Raw genomic sequence first — 22,908 nt, forward strand, 5'->3', positions numbered from 1 at the left:
GTTTCTTTAAACAAAGAAAAAAAGGAAAAAAAATTTGATACTGGAAACAGTATCAAATCCATGCATGATTTTCTGCTTAAAAATGCTTTCAAGAGAAAGCTGTAGGATTTGTTCTTAATGACAAGCAGCTGCAATTCTTTGAAATTATATTTTTGTGTTTGTGTTTGTGATTTCTGTGTGGAAGAGGTGACTGTTGTTAATAAAATTACATTTAATGTGGAAATATTTATATTTCTATTACAGCTTTAGAACTCAGGTTTGCAGTAGACTCAATGAGAACAGTTCTGGTTTATATTTAGTGTTTTAATTTACGTGTTTACATACAGAACTGCATCTTTCCTATTAATTTAACAATATACACAAAGTCAAGTATTCAGAAGCGGGAAAGTGTCAAAATCACAATTATCATAAAACTTACTTCCATCTCATTCTCTATCACACCAAATTGCCTTGCATGCTTATATCTGCTAGCCTGCATCTCTTTTTCCCCTATTAAAAGCACTAATAATTTTTCTTCCATATCTAAGTGTCAGTAGAAAAGAGGTTTAAGAACACAGGAAAAGGTGTGTACCCTGGTTTTTATTTTCAGTGTTTTGAACAGAAGGGGCAAACTGCAATTAACCTTGGTTGCCTGCATGGCATATTGATATTCTCCATGAATATTTCTGCCATAATAATAAATTGCTACTCATAGTCTGAAAAAATACATGCACCTCAACTAATAACCCTGCCTCATAGGGATATTACTATGTTTCCCTTAAGTCTATGGAGGTGAGAAATTATCTCAGTATAATGTTTTCCACTTTTAGTGAAAGTTTGTCCCCATTTTCATTTTCAAAAATAGTCGACTTTAAAATTTACAAACTATTGACCTATTAGGCAACTATTTTCCTGTATTAGGGGTTTGCGTCCCTATTTTACTATTAAAAAAAAAAAAAATAGAAAACCCCACAACACCACCTGTTTGTTTTTTCTTTTACAAGTATTCCAGAAGCCAAAAATAGGGTTTTACAACATAAAGTAGCATCCAACATAGGACTTCCCTATGCAACCTTAATTTATACTGCTTTTGTATGTTCCTCATCATACAGTCTTCAATTGTGTGGTCATGTACTATTTTTGTCAGGTACATTTGCCTGCCACAATTGGTGCGCTGGTGTAGAAGTCATCATTTGAGGTCGCTGATTTCAGTTTTCTGTAATCACATCTTGCCAAATAGCATTTGTTTAGGGAAAGATACTAGAACAAATCAAAGTATCTGTAATGTAAGTTCAAATTAAATAGTAAACACTGATAGTTCAGCCTAAGTGCTTAGATGCCCAAGAATACAAAAGCACGTAAATGCAGGTAGGATGGTATTAATTGTGTATGTTTTCCTGTAGTCCACTGCATTATTTAATATATACATTCTATTTTGCTAGAAAATTATTTCTGTGGATAAATGTTGGGTGTTTGGTTTTGGTTTGTTTTGGGGTTTTTTTTGGGGTTTTTTTCCCCTTTATGCTCTTCATTCACTGCCAGACAAAGTCCCTCTTGGAAGGCCTGGATCCTGCAGGACCAGGAAAGAAAAGTTAATCTTTGTTTCGTAGGCTAGGGATATTCAACCTCTCAGATTAACTGTGCAAAAACATTCTATTAAAAAATAAAGGGAGGGAGAGAATGTCATTTTGCATCATATAGTAACTGATTTAAAGTAGCAGCACTGTAGTCTACCAGTGACACGGCTTTGTGTATCTCTGTAACTCGAGCTACTGAAATAACTGAGAATAGTAATAGGTTGTTATTTCCCATGTAGATCTGTTGGAGGCTTCTAGAAGAGCTTTTCAAATACTACTCTGCAGGCATTTTTAGAGAAAATAAAGGAAGTGTCTAATGCATGGCTGAATTGTTCCACCAGAATAATTCATAGTACCTAAACTCTGCTCCTGTGGTACAGACAACCTCAGATGCAGGCAGAGAGCAGGTACGGTCTCTGATTGCACTGGTGTTTTGTTTCCTGTGGTGGTGTTTTGGAAGGAGAGGAGGTACTTTACATTGTGCCAGATCATGACTGAACATGCAGGCATCATAATGTAATAAAAATGTAGGTATTTCCTATCATATTATGACAGTGTTACAGATTTAGTAGCCATGAAAAGCCAAAGGGGATGACAGACTTGCACATCCTGTTACAGGGACTGGATAATTTTATTTTGGTTTCAGGTTCTTTTCATAATGGGTGGGAATGTAAAGTATATAGGGATATCCAGAAGCAAAGTTAAATCCTGCTTTGATCAGAAGCTTAGATGATGTTAGAGTTGTCATCTTAACGAGGAATTTGTAATTTAGATGAGCAGCTTGGCAACTAAAGGCAGCAGTGTGCTAGCACCCTGCTGGAGCTGACGGCCTTTTGTGCTTCCCAAACATTCTCTCTCGCCCAGATCTCCTGTAGTTCTGTTACTCACCCTAATGTACTTCACTTCCTTCTGTCCTCCTGAAATTCTCTTTTTATTTGCCATCTTTGCTTTTAGCACTAAAATGCCAAAGGCTGACTTCAGGAGTGTGTCTTGTCCCCTGGGCTGTTTTGTGCACGCATTTTCTGGACCATCAGAGCTTTGTGGCTGAGTTATCTAGAAATCACTTCTTCTCTTTGATCGCCCACTAGTAGCTTAGATCCACACACTTCAAGCTGCACTCTTTGCATTTCTTTTTGCAACTTTCTAATCTGTGTTTCACTTTTGTCATATTGTTGTGTCCATTCTCTATTTCTTGGGCTTTTCATTTCATTAGGAACTTCTCAGTAAGGAAGTCTGTTACTTCTTTCTTTATTTTCCTTTCTTTTGTTTTCTTCTTTGTTTTTCCTGTTCTTCATGCAGCTTTCCTCTGTATCTTTTGTCCTTCAAACATTTTTATATTCTGTAATCTACTTGTCATAGAATCACAGAATGGTTTGGGTTGGAAGGGACCTAAAAGATCATCTAGTTCCAACCCCCCTGCCATGGGCAGGGACACCTTCCACTAGACCAGGTTGCTCAAAGCCTCATCCAGCCTGGCCTTGAAGACAGCCAGGCTGTCACTCATTTCTCTCTCCTTTCTTGCCTTTTCCTGGTCTGTGTCAAGATACTGCTCAGTATCTCCCCACCAACTTGGAAAGAGGGAAAGCATGGTAAAATCTTCTTGTGTCAGTCTAAAACTGGTAAGTAGTGTATTAAAAAGTGGCCTGGCAGAAAGTAGTCTTTACCAAGACTGTGCCTATTAAGTGGAAGCTGCAATTAAGGGAGACTGAAAAGTGTGAGCAATAGCAAGACCACTAAAGGACGAATCTGCAGCATGAAGGTAAAGCAAAAGCAAATAAAGATCCTTGATCATCAAGAGGAGTTATTAATTAACAAAGAGACCTATTCTGGGTAAAGAGAGTCTAGATAAATACAGTAGAACCAAACCCAAAAATCTATGCTGTGTGTAGAAACATAGTTAATGAGGCTTTTGGCCATTATATTAGCTAACACTTGTATGAATGGCAAAGGTAGGGGGAAATGCAGTAGTGGTTTTTAAAATTATTTCAGTTTTCTTTTTTTTTAAGTTAATGCTAAAATTTGGGAACTTGTTTGTATAAGGACAGAATTTTTTCATCTGAAGGTTCTAAAGCTAGATAGGTTTGGCCTAACTTCCACTTGAAATACTTTTCATACTGCTTAGTATTAGTGGAAGAATAGATGGACTAGAGCTGGCAGGAGGAAACCTGAGACAGTGAGCATTTGTGAAAAGTTACATGAACTTGCCAGTAAAGTTCAGCTGAGGAAATAGTGTCAACGATTTTGGTGAAGGAGGGAGAAATACTTGTTTTCCAGGTTTCACATAAACTGTTTATAACATGACACAAAACCTGATTTGGGGTGAGTTGTTTTTTTCATGGGATTTTTTTGAAAGTCCTTGTAGAGACTGGGTCAGTGAACCTATGGAATATGATAAGAGTGGCAGAATTAGCTGCTCCTGATTCATGGTTTCCATTGAGTGTGAGACTTCAGGAAGAAGGAGATGCCTCCAAAGAAATCTTGTTGACATGCTTAACCTTTTAAAATACAGGAAAAATACAGTTTTAAGGGCCAAATTGCTGGTCCATGATCTACGTAAAATCAGCCTCAGTTAAACTTAATATTGCACTGTTTGGGTCCAGATTTTAAAAAGAAAAAGTAATCTGGAGAAAATTTTAAATACATACATCACTGCTTTCTTCAAATACAAATCATCTCTTGAAGACCTTTACATAGTTGGGAAATATTTTTTAAAAACTTAAATAGAGTTTCAAATGAGTAAGTAGATAAGAAAAAAATCATATGATTTGAATAATTTTTTTTCCATGGAACAGGTGTGTTTGGAGAGATATTTTCTTTGTAAGTGATAAGTCTGCATTTTAAATATGGTAATTGAGAAGGGTTGTATGGTTATGTTTTTTAAATTTAGGATCAATATAAAGGTATTGTTCCAAATGAATAGTTTGAATATGATGTTGTAAGATGTAAGGTATGATAATTAAACCTTTCAGCTATTAAAGACAGTAATGGATACTTGCTATCAACTTTTACTCCAGTTTGAATCTGTTGTATTACCATTGCTTGGAGTATAGTTGCATACTTAAAAGTTCAACTTAAACTGTCTCGGTGCAATATGTATTGTTTCTTTGCATAATATTTTGGTCTTATTATCAAGAAACGGCAACTTTCCATTATTTAGGGCTTTTTGGATTTAGGAAAACAAGATTATTATATAACTATTATTATTCTTTTTTTTTATTGCTTTTAATTTGAATTTTGTTTAACACACTTCTTTCATTTTGTGAGTTTTCCTATGCATGTGCAAAATGTTTCTCCTCAGGCCCCCTTGTATTTCCTGGTCCTATTTTTATGAATCATCGAGAACAGGCTCTAGCCAGAATCAGACCCCATCCAGCACAGCTAAAGCATAAACGGGACAAGCACAAAGGTATTTGGTCTTTTCATTGGCTGGGGTGGAAATAAGCCCATCTTCCCAGTCACTTCTTCTGTGCGCTGAATCTGTCTTTTAGAAGAACTGCACAAAATGGATTCTGCCTTTCTTCTTGCTAGTATCTTGTTACCTGAGGAGAAAACGCATTTAAATGTTGACATTTTTTAAAAGTGTGTTTGGTAGTCTGCATCACCTTTATTTTTCTTTGCCTTTTTTTTTCTTATTATTAATAAGTGTTGTCTTTCTGTGTGTCTCTTCTCATTTCTAATGCTGTCTCATTACCAAGGTCCTTTAATTTTACTGTGAACACCTTCCAGCAACTGACTGCTGAGTTGCATTTGTACTGAGTTTTTTTGAACCTTTGGGTTATGTATATGGGCTGATTGGTTTAATGTAACAATTTTTCAGCCCTGTTAATTCTAGCATAAATTTTTTTTATAGGTGGTTTTTTTTTATACCTTTTAACAAGCTCTTTTTAAAAATGATGTAATATAAATGACATTTTTTTTCTTTTTACTAGCTTTGAATGCGGAGAATACAAATCAAAGCATGTTTTATGCTGCAGTATTCTTGAGTTAAACAGTCTTCTGCAGAATGTAAGAAAGGAGGTGTCTATTTCTGACATTTTTATATGTCTGAAAGGCCAATTCGCTCTACCTCAAGTTTCTAAACGTGTAATTTGTTCAGTTATAAGTGATTTTTTTTTAAATAAATTTTTTAGGCAGAGGTGTTGTATTGCTAAAAGTGTCAACTGAATTTAGTAAAGTTAAGCTGTGTCAAATCTGATTGTAGCTTGTACGTATGTGTATGTGGATGTGGGTGTACATAGGTATTTATATATGAAGGATACGTGTTTAAAATGTAGATTGCAGATCTGATCAAAGTAAGTAGAAAGCTCCTAAAATGGTGAGGGCCTGGAATGCTTCATTTAGTTTTTAAAGAATAGCTAAATATGAAAAGAATTGTTAGAGTAGCATTTCAATTGAATTAACAGAAGTTAGTGATAGTATTTGGCATGTTTGTAAAAAAAATTGTATGACAGTGAAGCCTTTTGGGATATGATTTCAATGTATGGGTGATAGGCCTACCTAGTTATGAGCATACTGGATCATGAAATCATCTTATGTTTATTTTAGGGAAGTGAAAGGAGAATCTGATCCTTTGTATTTTACATAGTATTCATACATTCAGTCTATTTGGAAAATGACGTGTGCTTTAGGTCTTGATGGATTAAATAGAATAACCTATCGTAACCTCAATTACGAGGTTAATTTGTAAATAGAATAACCTCTCCCCTCCCTGGGAGAGATTGGGATGCTGGAAAGACAAAACATCCAGAACCTAAATGGTGACCTGTGAGTAACAGTTTACCGATGACCAGTACTCTTGAGCTGGATACTGCTGCTAGTTATGCTCTTGCAAGCTCTTGAGCCTCACAGGCAAGTAGTGCATAAAGGAGTACACTCATCCTGCTTACATTTGTGCTTTCTCAGCACGTGTTAGTAGCTGGAGCTCACTTCAGCTCAGGTATCTCCTCACAACAGATATATTTATCAGCGTCACTTTGAGGCTTGCGTTGCTTCTTGGTGTTGTAAGAAAATGTAAAGGTCTGTAATGTGGTGAAAGACTTTGTCAGATATACTCCGTAGAATTGAATTTTTCCATGAGGAAGGCTATATCCGAAGACGTGTTCAGTTTCTTCTAGTTCTTTGCATCTCATGCTAAACAGATAAGGAAGATTATGACATCTTTACAAGTAAACTTTGAGACCCTTCTCTGCCTCAGAAGATTGCTTCTCAAAGGATGACCATCAAGAAAAAGATAAGCAGCATACTTCCTCTTATCAGTCATGCTGCTTTGCTTTTACGTTCTGTGTATAGTAAATTATCAAGCAATCCAAGGCAGGGATGTTGACTTCAGTAAAAGGACACTATCACATTGAAATCAGCATGTTCTTTTGTTTTACTTCTGAATGTGATGCTTTCCAAACCAGCGTTCCTAGGTTTCCGCTAAAGGAATCATGTAATTCTTCACACCAAGCAGACCTTCAAGATCTTTCAGCAAGGAAAACTTATTTCAACTGGTAGTACGATGAGGCTGGTACTAAACTTGCTAGTACCTGTTCCTTCTTCTCTCTGCAGCTGCAGAACTTCTCTTGATAGTGATATTCAAACTTGAATGTGAACAGCTTCTTCAAGTCTGACAATTATGGCCTAATTTAAAAAGCGTATTTGATATGTACTTGTATCAAATCTACATTTTTTTCACTTGTGGAATTCTTCTTTTGAATTGCCCAGTTGAAAACTCTTTCAGCTTCATCAAAATACCCATTTCCTGGAAAGCTTGCCATTGTCATCTACTCATTTCACATTTACAGGGTCTGTGTATCGAGATCCTTATTACAGAAAATTAATATTAAGCAAAATCGTAATCTTTCTGATCTGTGTCTGTCTCCATCACAGGTAGATGGAAAGGAGTAAGTACCACCTTCTTGGTATTGACGGAGTGCTTTTGACACTAAGATGAAAAATGAGCTTCTGCTTCATTCTCATTCTTTAATGAGTTAGTGAGTTCCCAGTCTTCATCTCCAGTCCCTGTGGACTTCTTCACTAGACATCTGAGTGAAAAAAAATCAATGAAAGTCTGTAGATATTTCTCAGCTGTAGAAGTGAACTGAGTAGCAATTAAAATCAAAGTAGGCTCCTTAGTCATTTAAGGTTCTGCAGGCAAATACCACTTTTTTCATGTATTTGGGAGTAGTAGCAATGAAAAACATGTTGTAAACAATATAAAACCAAGTGCCCTCAAAAGGACAAGGGTTAGATGAAGCTGAACCTGCATCGATAGAACAAGCTGTCATCAGCCGTTGCGCGAATGCAATAGTGCACACACTCATTTAATTAGAAGTAATATCAAAACAACTGTTCCTTAAAGGGGAGCCATAGAAAAAATTACTACTGAAGTGGAGACTGTTCGGGTTGAATGAATGGAGCCTTGTAAGCAGGGCAAGTTAATTCTTCCACTGTTATCCCACTAGACTACCACTGAACAGAAACTTTGGCTCTTTCTTTGAGAGAGAAGAAAGCACCAGGGAGACACGCTGAAGTGCTTCCTGCTTTCAGCACTGAAGGGTGGGCTCCATAAATGACTTCACAACTGATGGGGTTTCATCTTGGTTATCTTACACAGTTGGGGAAGAAAAATGAGATAACTGGAAATTCAATCAACACCTTCCTACCCACCTTTTCCTTAGAAAATTCTTAAGTCCTGAAGACAGTTTTTCACTCTGTGAAACATGCTCAGAAGTTCTTTTGGCTGATATTGCTACCACCAAAAAAAAAAAAAAAGCTGCTTTCCAGGATCAAAGAAAAAATTCATTCTGTCCCAACAGCAAGGGAAGTTGTAACCTATAATGAGAATTCTGCTGGCAAAAAAAACCCTCAACATTGATACAGAATGACATCTCAGACCTTTGGTCCAGACCTAAGGAAAACCATTTTGTTAGTGTTTCTCAGTTGCTCTAATGGTGATAATGTTTTATTTCTCACTGACCATCTTTGGAGGAGGGAAAAAGGACTTCTGAAGATACTACATGTGTTTCCTCTCCCCACAGGTGAAAAGCTTTAATGCAATATGACAATACACAGAAAATTCTTGGAATAACTCTTTTGCCAACAGACCTTTGTTCAGTTCAGCAGTGACTACCCAAATAAAGCATATCAGTCAAGGTGTACTGGTTAGTATCTGTGATGTTAAACCCTCACAGGATGTCCTAAATGCCTTGATTATCATTTCTAGGCCTTCTACACAACAACATTACTTGAACAAAACAGTCTGTGACTGTAGCTTCTTGGCTGTAGTTCAGGAGAGAAAGAAACCTACCTGTGGTTGTGAAAATCATCCATCTTAGAAGGGCAGAAAAAAACACAAGCCTTTTCGATACTTGAGAGTTTGCCACAGCATTTATTTCAGCTTATAGGTGAATTTTGATATACAGAATCACAAGTGTATAGCACAACGATAATGTAAAAAACTTGCATTCTAATTACAAACTCAGTAATAACCATGTGCTGAGTTTTTGTACCAGTGTCAGCGTTCCCATTCAGCTCAGCCAAAACGTAAATGCAAACAGGAGTTTACTGGCCAAATAATTTACTTCCCTCTGATCCAAAACTCATGAGACAGTTGCTAACCATGCAAGGAAGGCTGAGAGGAGTTCCGTTTCCAGTTTGCTTTTCACACTTAAGCAAAGTAAGATATGTTTGGAAGACAGTTGCTTCCATTCCTACATTCTTAGAGGCTTTGAGAAAATAGCTTTGGAATTTGAAAAGGCCAGCTCTGTGAAACATTTTCCTCTAAAGTAAGTTTATTTCTCAGATAAGGTATTGCAAAATTTGTTTTACTTGAATGCACTTGTGTCTGCATCTTATACAGGAGTACTTAGTGTTTCCTTTAGGGTGATACAGTGTTATTCTTTCATGTGCAACTTTGGAAAAAGTGGGAATATATCTGGAGTTATCTTCTATTTGAAGGCAGTATCACTTATTTTTCATTTGAAAAAACGGCAATCCTCAACTATTTATCAGTAATTGTTGAAGCACTTGGTCAGTTTTTTTTTCTTAGGATGAGGCAGGAAATGCACATGTACCTGTTCAGGTGTCTTACATATCACTTCATATGCCAGTGTGACATGACCAGAATATAACTTCTGCTAAACTTTGTTAATGTGACTGTCCATAGGTGACATGGTTGCTGTGTGTTGCGTTTCCTTCGTTGTAGGAAGTGCGTGCAGCCATGACGCATACTTATTGGATGCGTGCATTCCTGGCAGGTGACTGTTGAAGTGCATTTGCACCGTGGGAGAGCTGGCATTTTTCATTAAAGTCATCAGTGATTGAGGGAGGAGGGGAGACAGAGGCCACAGGTGGAATTCCAGAACAATTAACTTTTCTGAAAAGCTCTGTGAAAGAGGGAAGTAAGTAGGCTGCTTGCTGAATAAATAGTTCTGGTGGCAATATTAACCCCTAGAACCACCTCTTGATTACTTTGGCATGTAGAGTTTAATACAAAAGTAGGCATAAAAAGTTCAAAGGTACTGTATTTGAGAAACAGCCAGATTGTTAACTAAAATACTAGAAGCATGTTAAGGCAGAATTACATGACTAGGAAGAAAAATTCTGTATTTGCAGAGGTTTTTTTATTGTTGTTAAATAGTGGTTCTGTCTCTTTTTTGTGTTTGCTGCAGACAGACCTTCAGAAACATTTCCTCTCATGTGCATGCAGTCAGGTAGTACATAACTGACGCTATTGGAAAAACCTCAAAAATCCCATGGCAGTTCTTAGAGCCAGACAATTCCTTTACCATGTTTCCATTTCACACGTATCCAATATGTAATGCAAGTGTAATTCTTTTTGATAGAACCCACAATTTCAAAGAGATTCTTTACTGATGCTATTAAACCTAATTCTTCAAAAGCGTTACTTAATACCTGAGTGCACGGTTCCTTTACAGATGTAAACTACATGGAGTTTCATATAATTTCTGTACTCAGTCATCACTAGCAAGAGCTTTGTTTCCAGAATAGTAAGATTTGTTAAAACTGATTTGTAATAAAAGTGCTAAAATGACTTTATCAGCAGTTTCCAAGCAATAAAAAGTAAAGAAAGTTTGAGCAATATGTATAAAACCAGAGTTATATAAAGGCTAAAAGATTTGTAAGTCTCTAAGTGCTATGCTGCACACGATGACTTCTAGCAATGATTGTTCTGAAAAACATGTATGAATTCTAAATAGACATCTAAATTAACACCTTGAATGCTTTGAGCAGCAGTTGTTTCACTGTATCAGTTTTTTTAATAAAGCAGTAATCGGTCAGAATTATCAGAGAATGTGGAATCTCCTTATTTTCACTTTATGTGTTTTCTCTCATTTCTCTGCTAGAGGCAGTGTGACTAGTGTCACATATAAAATTTTTCCCTGTGAAAATGCACTTTCTTTAGAGCTTTCATTGCCCACTTTCTACACAGGTATGGCTGTTTTAATGGGGATGAACATGTCTGTTTCTCCGTCATATTGGTTTCCTGGTAGTGTTATGCAACCCACCTTCCTTTGCAGTCCTGTGATCATCTAGTTTAATTATATTGTAATTGTTAAATTTAAAACATTCTAATTTTTGGAGAAGATAGTGGCTTTCAAGAAGTTTATGAATAATACATTTACTTGTCACTTCAGTACTTTTATCTGATGCAAGGGCAGTTTGATTTTAGGAACCAATAATACACTTCATACTTATGAACGAAATCACAGAAATGATGACTAGAACTCCATCTTACATAGGAGAGTAGCAGTGAGTCTGTCAGCATTGTTGGAAATGAGTTACATAATTGTTAGTTAGGTGAAATAAGGACTAAATTACCAAGTTGGAGTCAAGTAAAATCCTTAACAAATAGGAATTGAAAAAAACCAGACCAGGCTATGCCTATTGAGTTTACAGCGCTTTCTGTCTACTTTGTAATGCTATTTTCGCTAAGAATGAAAGTGATGGTTATTCAGCAAAACCTCTGAAGTTGTTTGAATTTCCTGTTTTGCTGGTCATTCTTATCTGCTCTTTGGAATTTTCTGCTTTAGAGGATGTGATGTTTTCCAGTGTGTAACTTTGTATTAGGTTGTTTAGAAGTAGAGTTTCTGTCATCTTTCACATCTACTCTGAGGCTACATTTTGAGCTGTCTCTCTTACTATTCTGTTCATTTTTCCTCCTCCCTTACAAATGGCAGGGTGGGCACACTATTCTTGTGGTACTCATACTTTTAATATAACTCCTTTAAAAGACATGGGATGTAATTCTAAGTTTTGTTTGTAGACGGAAGTGGAGAAAGAGGTGAGAAGGATGCCAGCAAAATCACAACCTATCCACCTGGGGCTGTCCGCTTTGACTGTGAACTGCGAGCCGTACAAGTCAGTTGTGGATTTCACCATTCAGGTAAAATCAAATAAATCAATGTTAATTATAGCGTAGAAATTTTTTTATTGTTGTTCTATGTGTTTTCAATGCTTTGTGTTTAATTTTCAATAAGGATGTACACGGGAGTGTTAAAAGCTGAAAAGGTTGCAGTGGTCATGCGGGACACGGGAGTGAAAAGGACCATAAGTGTCATATACATCAGGGCTTTTAAGCAGTTTTTGAGACATTTGAAAACATCTGCATGGCAGAGCTCTAGCCTTGCAAATAGCTGCTAGCTGTGATGGGTTGTGGAATCTGGTATAGATCAATTAGTGTTTCTGTAGGGATTATTAACTGTGCTGTTCACAAAGGCTAACCAGCACTGGTGCAGTACCGTGTTAACATGTGCATGTGTCAGAAAAATATTCTTTTTTGTTTGTTTTTCAGTGGTTTTGATGGAGAATGGTGATGTTTACACATTTGGATATGGGCAGCATGGACAACTTGGGCATGGTGATGTCAATTCCAGGTGAGCTGGTGATGAAAGGCTGTGACTCTGTATTGCTGTACTGCTGCATAAGAAGTGGCTATATTTCTGTTTCTCTGTAGCTAGCAATATGAAAACTCAAATATTGTTTGAATAAAGTTGTTAATCTCTTGTTCCACACTTATTCCCCATAACACCCTGGATATAGATACAATGATACAGCAACAGTGCGGTTGTACACTATAAGTAATTTGTTTAATACATGAAGGCTTACATGCATAGTTATTATCATAGCTTTGATAAGTGAGTTTGAAATGCTTTTCTCTTCAATTCTCCCTACATATGAGAGAATGACACTGAAATCTCATGAAGATTTCATTATTTCTGTGAAATACTATATATGCAGTAATTGAAATAGTATGATGTTCTAAACCTAGATTAACCTGTTTCTGTTACACAATTGATAGTAGTTCAGTTATGACAAAATCTCATTTTTGCTTATTATTAATCTCCAAAATTAAGTCACTAAGCTTGGGTCTCAGCTGCGTTTTGTAGACTCTTATTTTGGATGTCAGCATGAGTGTGATGTGTGCTTTCTTTGCTGTCAGTGGAAACAGAGAAGTCAACAGAGTGTGGAGAGCTGTTTGACTAACCACCCACTACTTACCTACTTTAGGTATGCTCAGTAGCTCTGTAAACTTTATGGGCTTGATCTCCACTGACTACCGTGGGAGCATAGATAACTAAATATAGGTGTCTTTAATATGAAGGTCAATATCACCCTTAGTATCTCATCCTTAGTATCTTATCTACTCACTAAAGTAAAAAAATCAATGTCCTGCCATAAAAGAAAATGTAATAATATTCTTTGGGCATGTGCATATACCATATAACACACAAGATGGGATTTTGAATAGTAGTGATCGTTGAGGCTTTGTGTATGTGCAGTATCCTTATGTAAAAGGCATACAGAGGGAAGCATCCACAACCAGTCTTCAGTTCTCTCCTTTCTCTTTCATCAGTGAGATGAAAATTACTGAACGTCTGTCCTCCTAATCTCTTTGGAGACTTCCAAATAATTTCTTTTGTCAAGTTCCTGAAGAAATCTTCATCATCTTAAAACTTTTGTTGGATTCACTAAACAAAAGGGGGAGAAGGAAGAAAGAAAGGAAGTTTACTGAAAGTGTTACTTTGTATTGACTGCTGTGCCTAATAGTAGTCTCTAAACCCTTACCCCTACTCAGTTTTCATTGGACTGGTGAATGCAGTCTGTTTCTGCCTATGGTACAGCCATATCACGGAAGTACTCTGTTTTTCATTCCTGGAATTCCTTGGATATTTGTTCTAAGCTACAACTGCTTTAACTGGCAATTCAAGTCACTACTAGAATAGGGCTAGTTTCTGTTTTGAAGTCTGAAGAGGCACAAACAGCAGTGGCATTTGTACTGGTAACTTAGTGTCTCCAGTTTCCAGCTTTGGTGAAATCGCTCAGCTTTTCTGAAGGCATCGGGGCTATCTGCTGTATCTGTCAGAATTTCAGGCAGTAGACCTCACATCTGTTGCTTATTTAGGCGAGTGGATGGAGACCAAATGTAGTTCCAAGTGAGATGCTAGAAGGGAACTTGAAACATCGTGTGCCAAAGGATAGTGCTTGACCAGGCCTGGAAGCTGAGGAGGTACGAACGACTTGACACTGACCTTGGTGTCATCCCACAGCAGACCCTAGACACTGCCTGAAAAAAGCCTTGAAGAAATTTGGAGTATGTCCTGTGCATGAGAACTGGCTATAGTACTATATTGCTGTTTAGCACCATCATTCAAATGATAATTTCCTCATTGATGTACTTCTTTTTCCAGCTTTAAGTAGAGATCTCTCCTCTGTCCTCACAGTAAGGGACTCAGAGAAGGAAACAGGGAATCCTTATGCAGAGTTCCACCTCAGTTGGGATGCAGTGGTGCTCAGATGGCCAGCTCCAGCCAGGTCAGTGGTATGTCAGTCATGCAGTGTGTCACATTGCCCGTATTGAACTCAGGAAGACCATCATCTTCTGAACGCAGGAACTGATAATCTGCTCTGTTTCTTGGAGAGAGAGAGAGGGAAGGAAAAAAAAAAAGTAATACTTAGGCAGCCTAACTCGTATTCCTAAATATGGGTGCCCCTGAAATCAAGAACTGTCAGGGAAAATGCAGCAACTCTCATTTTCATCTGAGGGAGTCATCTTCATTGACAGATGAAGCAATGATGCAAGTTCCTGGGTAGCGATTGATGACTTATCCTTTCAGAGACTACCATCTTGCAGCATAAAGATTTAGTAGTGACACTATATTTTAAAAAGTCTTGAAAATGCTTAGCAGTTTTGAACTCTGCGCATTTGTCCAGACATGTCTTTCTCCTCTATTAGGAGGATTCTGGACTCCTCTATTAGAACAGGGTAAACACTACAAATTCTTCCTCCCACATCAGTAGGAATGTGAGGCACATTACATGCCCTGGAAGGACTTTAAACTGGTTTTTATGCACACAAGCAAACAAAATAGCAGGTGAACAGGATGATGTGCATCTCAATAAATCGTTAATTGAGCTGAAATGGTGTGGAGGGACAAGCAAAAGTCTGTAAAGACTTCGCAGATGGACCACTTGAAAATGCAGGTGATTTGGTTCCTGGGAGGTAGTTTTGGTTTTTTCCCTACCAGTATGCTGGAGCTATTAAACTAGTCGGCACAGGTTTTCTGTGTAAAATTTCTGATGTAAAATCCACAGGGACAGATGTTGATGAGCTATTCATTACATGAAGGATTTTTCACTTTCTGCTTCTATTTTCCTCAAATTAGATGCTGGTGAATAGAAACTCATTGGAAGCAAGAAATGCTTTGCAGTATCTAGCCTTGCTGAAAAATATTCTCTCTTGTATTTGGGTAGGCAGAGGCCTCCTTGTTGCTGATGCTTCTCTCAATAAGTTGGGACTTAAAACTCCAAGATCTTGCTGTTGCTGTTCAAAATTTGCCTGCATTTCTTGTACAAAGCACTGACTTCAACAAGCACATAACTGATGGTCAAGCTCCAAAAATGGGACAACTGAAGTAAGAAAGCCCTCATGTGGTTTTGCTTCCAAAGTTTCAACAATAACATGGAAGAAAACTGAGCAGACCTTCCATAGACAGTCAACTATGTTCTGTTTGAAGACAAACAATAGCTCTGATAGGACTGATTCTAGATGCATTGTCTGATTATTTACTTCAGTAGTGCAGTGCACGTCTTATTTACATATTTTCACCAAACTTCTGGTTACTCTAAAATGTAAATATTTTTAAAATCATTAATTATTTATTAATAACCAAATCTGCCTGCAATAGGCAGGAGTTACTCCTGGTTTCCTTTTACCCAAAGCACAGTACCAGCCCATGGTGAACCTGAATTTACAGCACCACGGTCAGCTGCCCCAAGTGATATCTGACAGCCAGCTGTTGCCTGGATAAGTACCATGGACAGCGATTGCTCGAATAGTTAAGGCGGGGTTTTCAAAGATCACATCTAGTCTCAGGAATGCTTGTCCTTCTGAATGGAAGACAGTTGCAGTGTGGACAGCCAAAATGCATTTGGAACTTCTGCAGCATCCTGAAATAGCTGATGCATGTCTATCAGCTGCTTTTCATTCAGCAATCTTACACTTTCCCAAGGGATCTCAGGTTACTTTCTGTATAGTTGAGGTTGGTCTTTTATGATTGACCTATGTCATGTACCTGTGTCATATCCAGAAGCCAAAGTATCTGTGAGTTTGACACCAATGTGACCTTCAACTCCATCCCAGAAGAATACTTCATGCTTTCTTACTACATTCAAATGGAGAAATCCTGGTTGTCAAAACTGTGTTCAAAGAGTCTTTCAGACTCATGTCTATTCTGAGCTTTTCGGTGTTGAATTTAAGAGGGATAGGGAAATATTCAGTAGTTTCACAGGCTTTAAATTCCGTATACATCAGTCAAACCAGCTTATTGTATTTTTCCAGATCCTTTCTCCATTTAGAAAGTTAAAAATTTTTCTGTAGTTGTACTTTAATTTTTTGATGTAGTTAAGTGTCTTAAGCTTTTTCCTGTTCAGTTCTTCTGTTGATACACTGTAGTTGGCCATTTGTAAAGCTGGGTGATCTTAATAAGAGAGCTGTTTAAGACGGTAACATAATACATCTCTACGTTAGTTGTTTGTCTGGTTCTGCTCTGCTGCTGCCAAGTGAATATCATATACAGCATTCAAATAACGTTGATGATAGATTCATTTGGCAAAATAGAGAAATAGTTTTGGTGGTATTAGTTTAGCTTTTATGCATCAAATAGATTAAATGTTCACTTTTTTTTAAAGTATAAGATTGATATTTCCATGCCTGCAGCTATCATAATTTTGAGAGAGACAAAAAAACTTCAAACAAAATATTTCCATTTAACGGGAATGCTTTTGGATTAGTTCTTAATTATGTTTTGTTTCTGCTTCACTGCCTTTTTGAGCTTCCTTAAAGTTAATGGGAGGCACATGTAATGTTTCCTCTGTTTTTAAAATGTTTCCTCATTGATGCTGCTAAACTTTACTCTGTGTATAATCTTACTGGTGTCCAAAGCCACGTGTCTGTGCATTTCTTCTAAAAATCCTAATTTCTTCTAAATTCAAGAATGTCTTGTTGTGCATCCTCTGCTTTATACTACCCTTCAGTCTCTCCATCTCCACTAGAGTCACCCACTGGTAGCTACGTTCACCCCGAAGGAATTATTCCTTTCTGTTTACCTGTTTTCCCTCTCCTTCAGGTCATCAGCCTATCTTCATGCTGCATTCCTCTGTTCCACGTTTCCATATCTTCACATCTTCCACGTACCCTTTCCTTACTCAACATACAATGCCTATCGTTTCTCCCACTTCCTTGACTTTTGTTTCACCTGCAATTCAACCAGAATCAGAACATGCAGACAACCCACCTTTTTGCATATCAGCTGCTAAACAATGGCTTGGTAACCATAGGCTGACGCTGTGTTTTTATTCCACCATAAAACAATCTGTTGTTATTTTAGATTAACCTACTTTTGAAAGTGCATGTTTAAAAGTAAGTTTCAATAGTGCTGCTGTTCTGTGAGGTCAGACTTCCCAAACGTAGTTACTTGGTAATAACTTGCTCTTCAAATTCACAGTCTTTCCAAGTCCAAATTAAATTTGAAGTCTAGGTAGACATTCATTTTGTAATTCCTTGTCTGATATAGTTCTTGTAGGCTCCTGTTCACTTTGTTGGGAAATAGATAAAAATTTTGTTTAGTAAGTATCTCATACTTCTTTCTTTTTATCTTACCTGCTATTTCTGTTCTAAGTCATCACTTCAAGTTTTCTTTGTTTGCTTCTTGAACATAGTCTTGTTTGTTTGGTTGGTTTTCCTTCATTTTTAATGGAATGGGAAATGGATTTTTCTTATACCTGTCCATATTTGGAAGGCACATAGATTATAATTTTTCACTTCTTTCTGGAAAAAAGTTTGGAGAGGTTTGCTGTTCCTTGAGTTTATGATTTTGATGGAGAGCAGATTTTAATGCCTTATTCTCCATTAGAAAGCTGATGGAGGTGGGTAGATCTTCTCTTTCTTTTATTATTCCCCAGATGGTGATCTCAGGAGGGCCATAGCAATATTGCTTCTGGTAATTGTACAAGGTTACCAACCACATAAGGTTTTGATTGCATTATAACGCAAACAGTTTGTTAAGTGTTTAACCAGTGTCCTCACTACAGAATTCTTTTACTGCTACAGTTTATTGCAGTATACTCTATATACATATATAGATACAGTTATATAAGTGTAACTACAGAAACATTAATCCTACAATTACACATTAACTTAACTGTTTTTATTCTTTGCTAATTTCTTAGTTTAACTGAAGAGGGTGTAGTTGCCCTGGGTTCCTCTAACAAGAGGGTGTAAACTTAAATATCCAGTAGAGTCTTTCAAACCTCTGTTCATCTAATATGTAAGGTGTTCCTTGACTCTGGTTCCATATAGTACGTGAACATAGTGAATGTATTTCACAGTGATTGAAATCCTTATAATACAAATGTACGTGTTAAATGTTTATAAGCATTTGTTGATACAAAATTAATTTATTTTTATATAGGGGATGTCCCACTTTGGTGCAAGCATTACCAGGTCCTAGTACACAAGTTACTGCTGGGAGCAACCATACAGCTATTCTCTTAATGGATGGCCAGGTTTTCACATTTGGAAGTTTCTCAGTAAGGAAATAATTGCATTTACTTATGAGAATAAGCTAATAGTTTATGTATTGTTCAACGACCTGTCAAAACTGTTTGCTTTTACTTGTTCTTATAGAGCTACTCATGACTTCTTCTGTGTCTGTTATGTTTAAAAATGTGGCCTCTAACATTGTTATGATTAGAAAAGCTCGATGCCAGAGATTCTTGGTGGTTTTTTCTATTTTAATGAAGATGGTGATTTAGAACTGGGTTATTTTATAAGGTGGACCAGTTTTCTCAAACTCTTATTGTTGCAAGCTTGGATGCAAATAAGTATGTGTTGCATGTTCTATTATCTCCATTCATTAGAAAAAAAAATGTGTCCTGTTTTCTTTCATAGAAATGACAATGAGTTGCAGAAGTTATGTTTACACTTGAGGGGAGATTATTGATCAGTATAACAGCATAACTCTGGTACTCTTCTTTCGTACCTGCATGGCATATATTCTCTTATGTCCATGTAGAATCTATTCTTATATTCACTGAATAAGCACCTCCACATCGTTTAGTTGCCCTTCGTCCTGACTGTAGGCCTTTGTGCCTGCTTGTCTTTGGAAATACCCCCTCACTGCAGTCTCTCCAGTCATCTGTTGCTCATGCTTTCCCACTAACGTCCTTTTGGCAAAAGCTAGAGTATAGGTATTGAGCTGGTTTTATATGCTTTAAAAACTGTGTACCACCAAACACACAGAAGTGAAATTGCATCTCTTGAAATCTGTCCTTTTACAAAAACTAAAAAAGACAAAGACTGAAATTTTAGAATTTTTAAAATCATGTTTTGAATTGGGAGTGTGCCACAAAATGACTCATATTAGGTAATATTTTGTTGTTTTCAAACTTTAAATAAGAGCTTTGGTGTCCATGTTTTTGTCAAAAGTGCCTTGAACAAGTTTAAGCTTTGACTGTAGTGAAACTTAGCCTCTGAAAAACCAAATTCACTCTCAAAAATAGGATTTAAAAGCCTGTCTGTTGAATGAGGTTTTTATCTTTTGCTAAAAGAAAAAATAATTTTTGACTGCCTGTTTTATGTGTCTGGTTTTAACATTGTAATGCTTGAAATGCTTGAAAGCTTGTTGAAAGCCTCATAAAGTCAAGACAAGCTGAAAAGTTTGACAAGCTGAAACGTTTCTTGAAGATGTCTTCACTGAGTTTACTTAGTGTTATGTAGAAAGAGAGTTGAGTAACATGCTGGACAGAGGCTATTTGCTGCACATGCATGCTTCTTCTCCCTTACAGTTTTAAATAAAAAGCTACCCTGCCTTCATTAGCCTGCAGTGAATTTCCTTTGCCTGAGTGAGGTAGATGGAGTCTGAACAGGTTCATTGCAGCAGTTCTTACTACATACTTTGGTACAGTATGCGAACTGTAGGTCCATCTCTCTGTAACCAGTTGTATGTAGGAGATAAGGCCCTAGGTCTCCAGGTTAGGATGTTAATGAACATGTGTAGTGGTGCTTGCTTAGGTACTTTATGCTCTTTTTAGCACAGGTTTGATGTGCTATCAATTTGGTACATTTGAGAGGTATTTGCTCTGTAAGATTTACAGTCCATGTGAGTTCAGAATTGAGTGGAATTTAGACTGTCTGAATCTGAATGTAGATTTTTTTCCTATTAATTCATATCTTCTTTGGCACTGAAGTTATTCGGATATTGAGTATTGAAGAATAAATGCTTTTATATCTGATTCTGGAGATGGAAAGGAGGGTTATCCATCATTGAGAGCTTGAGTTGCATTAAAAAAAGTCCTATCAAAACCTAACCGAATGGGGAGGACAATATTTGTCAATAACTTGTTCCTTGATTTTAAATATGCGTAACACTTCGCTAGAGTAGCGGTTGCTTTTTGAAGATAGTTTTGTGGTAAGCTATCTCTTCCAGATTACTAATTTTGTATGTTGAAACTATCGAAGTAACTTGTTCATCTTTGAGACTTGCTGTTACTTACTAATTCTTGCATTCTCTTTATAGAAAGGTCAGCTCGGTAGACCAATTCTGGATATGCCCTACTGGAACGCAAAACCAGCACCTATGCCTAATATAGGATCGAAATATGGACGCAAAGCAACATGGATTGGAGCGAGTGGAGACCAGACTTTTCTTCGGATCGATGAAGCTCTTATTAATTCTCATGTGCTCGCTACATCAGAGATATTTGCAAGCAGGCATATAATAGGCAAGAACTCTTCTATAATGTCTTAAGTGTGTAAAGAAGTAAAAAGTATGAAAGTAGAGAAAAAATAGTAGAGAAGTATAAAAAGTATTAAAAAATAGCTTCAGTCATGCACATAGAGGGGCAACAAGTCAAAAAATGTGAATGGAAGGAATTAAAATTTTCTGAGTTCCTAGTTATACTGGACATGGTGATCCTAGGTCCTTAGGAAATTAATTTTATTAAAAAACAAGAACATAAAAGTCCCGACGCTTCTTGCACTTAAATCTTACTACAGTTCATTTTATGCTGTAGCAGTATATCTATTCTTCCCTAGTACATTAATGTTTCATGCATAGAAAATGCTATGTAATGAGTGAAGTCTTCATGTTCTTTCTGCTCTTTCTTCTCCCTGATCTAGGTTTGGTACCAGCTTCAATATCAGAACCTCCTCCTTTTAAATGTCTTCTGATAAACAAAGTAGATGGCAGTTGCAAAACATTCAATGATTCTGAGCAGGAAGACCTTCAAGGTTCTGGTGTGTGTCTGGATCCTGTCTATGATGTTATTTGGAGGCAAGTGTGGATTATAGCTATTAAAGTTATAGTATAGAAATCCTTCTTAGAATATTTTGGGAGGCTGGAGATTTGATTATGCTCATTTCCCTAATAAATGAAAAACAATTTTTAGTCTTCCATGTATCTTTTCACTTGTTTTGGAAAATTTGTTCAAGTTAGTCCACAACAAACATTATCTCTTTCCTGAATTTTGGATTTCTTTTCTTTTTTGCAGTGTTCTTAATGATTGGGACAGCCCAATCTATTCCACTTATTTACTCTTTTTATTCTTCCCTTACTTTCCTCCATCTACTTAATACTTTACTGAATCATTTTCTTGCCATACCCAGCTTCCACAACGTGGTGTCTTAGATCTTCATCTGTCCTTGGACACATCCAAGAATGGGTCCAACATTAGTGGTTAAGACTTGAACAGGAGCAGGGTTGGAGTAATAATATTCTTTTCAGTTGTGACATTTTGGGAGGTCAGAACCAAGGTGCTTATTTAGATGGTTTAGACACTCAAATTACAGTTGTATTTATTTGAGTGTCTTTGGGGATGGTTGCTTTCAGTGAAGTCTTTGAGCAGGCATAGATCATAAGCCCGTGTTCCAAAACAGAATCATAACATCTAGTTCTTCTGTAATTATTTAAAAGCTATGTTAGCTAAGATTGGGGAAGAAGTTTGAACTGTCATCTTAGTGCAGGTGATGGATGATGTTTAAACTGTTTGAAGGCTTAGGCAAAACAAGAATAATCCCTTAGAATAAAGCAGGAAACCAGCTAGTCTGCATTCATCTGGAAAAGACCATATCATATAGGATCATATCTTTAAAAGATCATTGTGTCCATAGGCAACTTTCATCCTACTTTGGGTGTCTTCATCCAAAATACAGATTCAAGAACTTAGTAGCCACTTAACATTGAAGTACATGTATTTGTTAGGCATGTTCCTTTATGACATCTAAAGTTCCTTGGACGGCTGTGGTCCTGCATTATGCACATCCTCAGGATTGTTTGAATCTCATTAGCTAGGTACCAATTCTTACTTAAATTGTGCTGAGATTTAAAATAAGGAAGAGTAGCACCACCATCCCTTAAAGATCTCAGTTGTGATTTATCAGCTTGATTAAAACACACTGAAAGACTCAGTTTATGAAAAATCCAGTTATTGATGGCCATGGGAAAGCAGCAAGTTTCAGAGGAGAAAAGGTGATGACACTTGATGTAGCACACTAAAATTGTATTCAGCTTGAGGAGGTTCAAAGTCACTTTTTAAAGATTATGGGTAAACATGGGTTGAGGTGTTTTGCTGTCTTGCAGAATTTTGGGGACTGTAGAACTAAATCTGGAGCTTAAATACTGAACTGAAGAATGGATTCTTGGGGTCTGTGAAGATACATTTCTGAGTTTTATTCCATTCTTTTTTAATAGGAAATATTAAGGCAGTCTAAAGAGGGGTATTCATTAACATGTCTCTTAGTAGTAGTGAAATATTTGTTACATTAATTATTTTTCCTGGGCATTTTTAT

The 22,908-nt window shown here is 36.9% G+C and overlaps 1 protein-coding gene across 1 annotated transcript in view; it reads left to right on the forward strand.

The window, feature by feature from the left end:
* Positions 1-22,908, forward strand: part of LOC104506606 (E3 ubiquitin-protein ligase MYCBP2-like) — a gene marked incomplete at both ends in the record, with an annotated part of 81,735 nt that overhangs the window by 33,069 nt on the left and 25,758 nt on the right. The window contains 6 exon segments of the mRNA XM_010147610.1: positions 4,855-4,962; positions 11,827-11,946; positions 12,355-12,436; positions 18,533-18,650; positions 20,639-20,843; positions 21,241-21,394. Coding sequence (XP_010145912.1) covers positions 4,855-4,962; positions 11,827-11,946; positions 12,355-12,436; positions 18,533-18,650; positions 20,639-20,843; positions 21,241-21,394 — 787 coding nt within the window.

Source organism: Eurypyga helias, unplaced genomic scaffold, assembly GCF_000690775.1.
Source record: "Eurypyga helias isolate BGI_N326 unplaced genomic scaffold, ASM69077v1 scaffold10132, whole genome shotgun sequence".
Lineage (NCBI taxonomy): Eukaryota > Metazoa > Chordata > Aves > Eurypygiformes > Eurypygidae > Eurypyga > Eurypyga helias.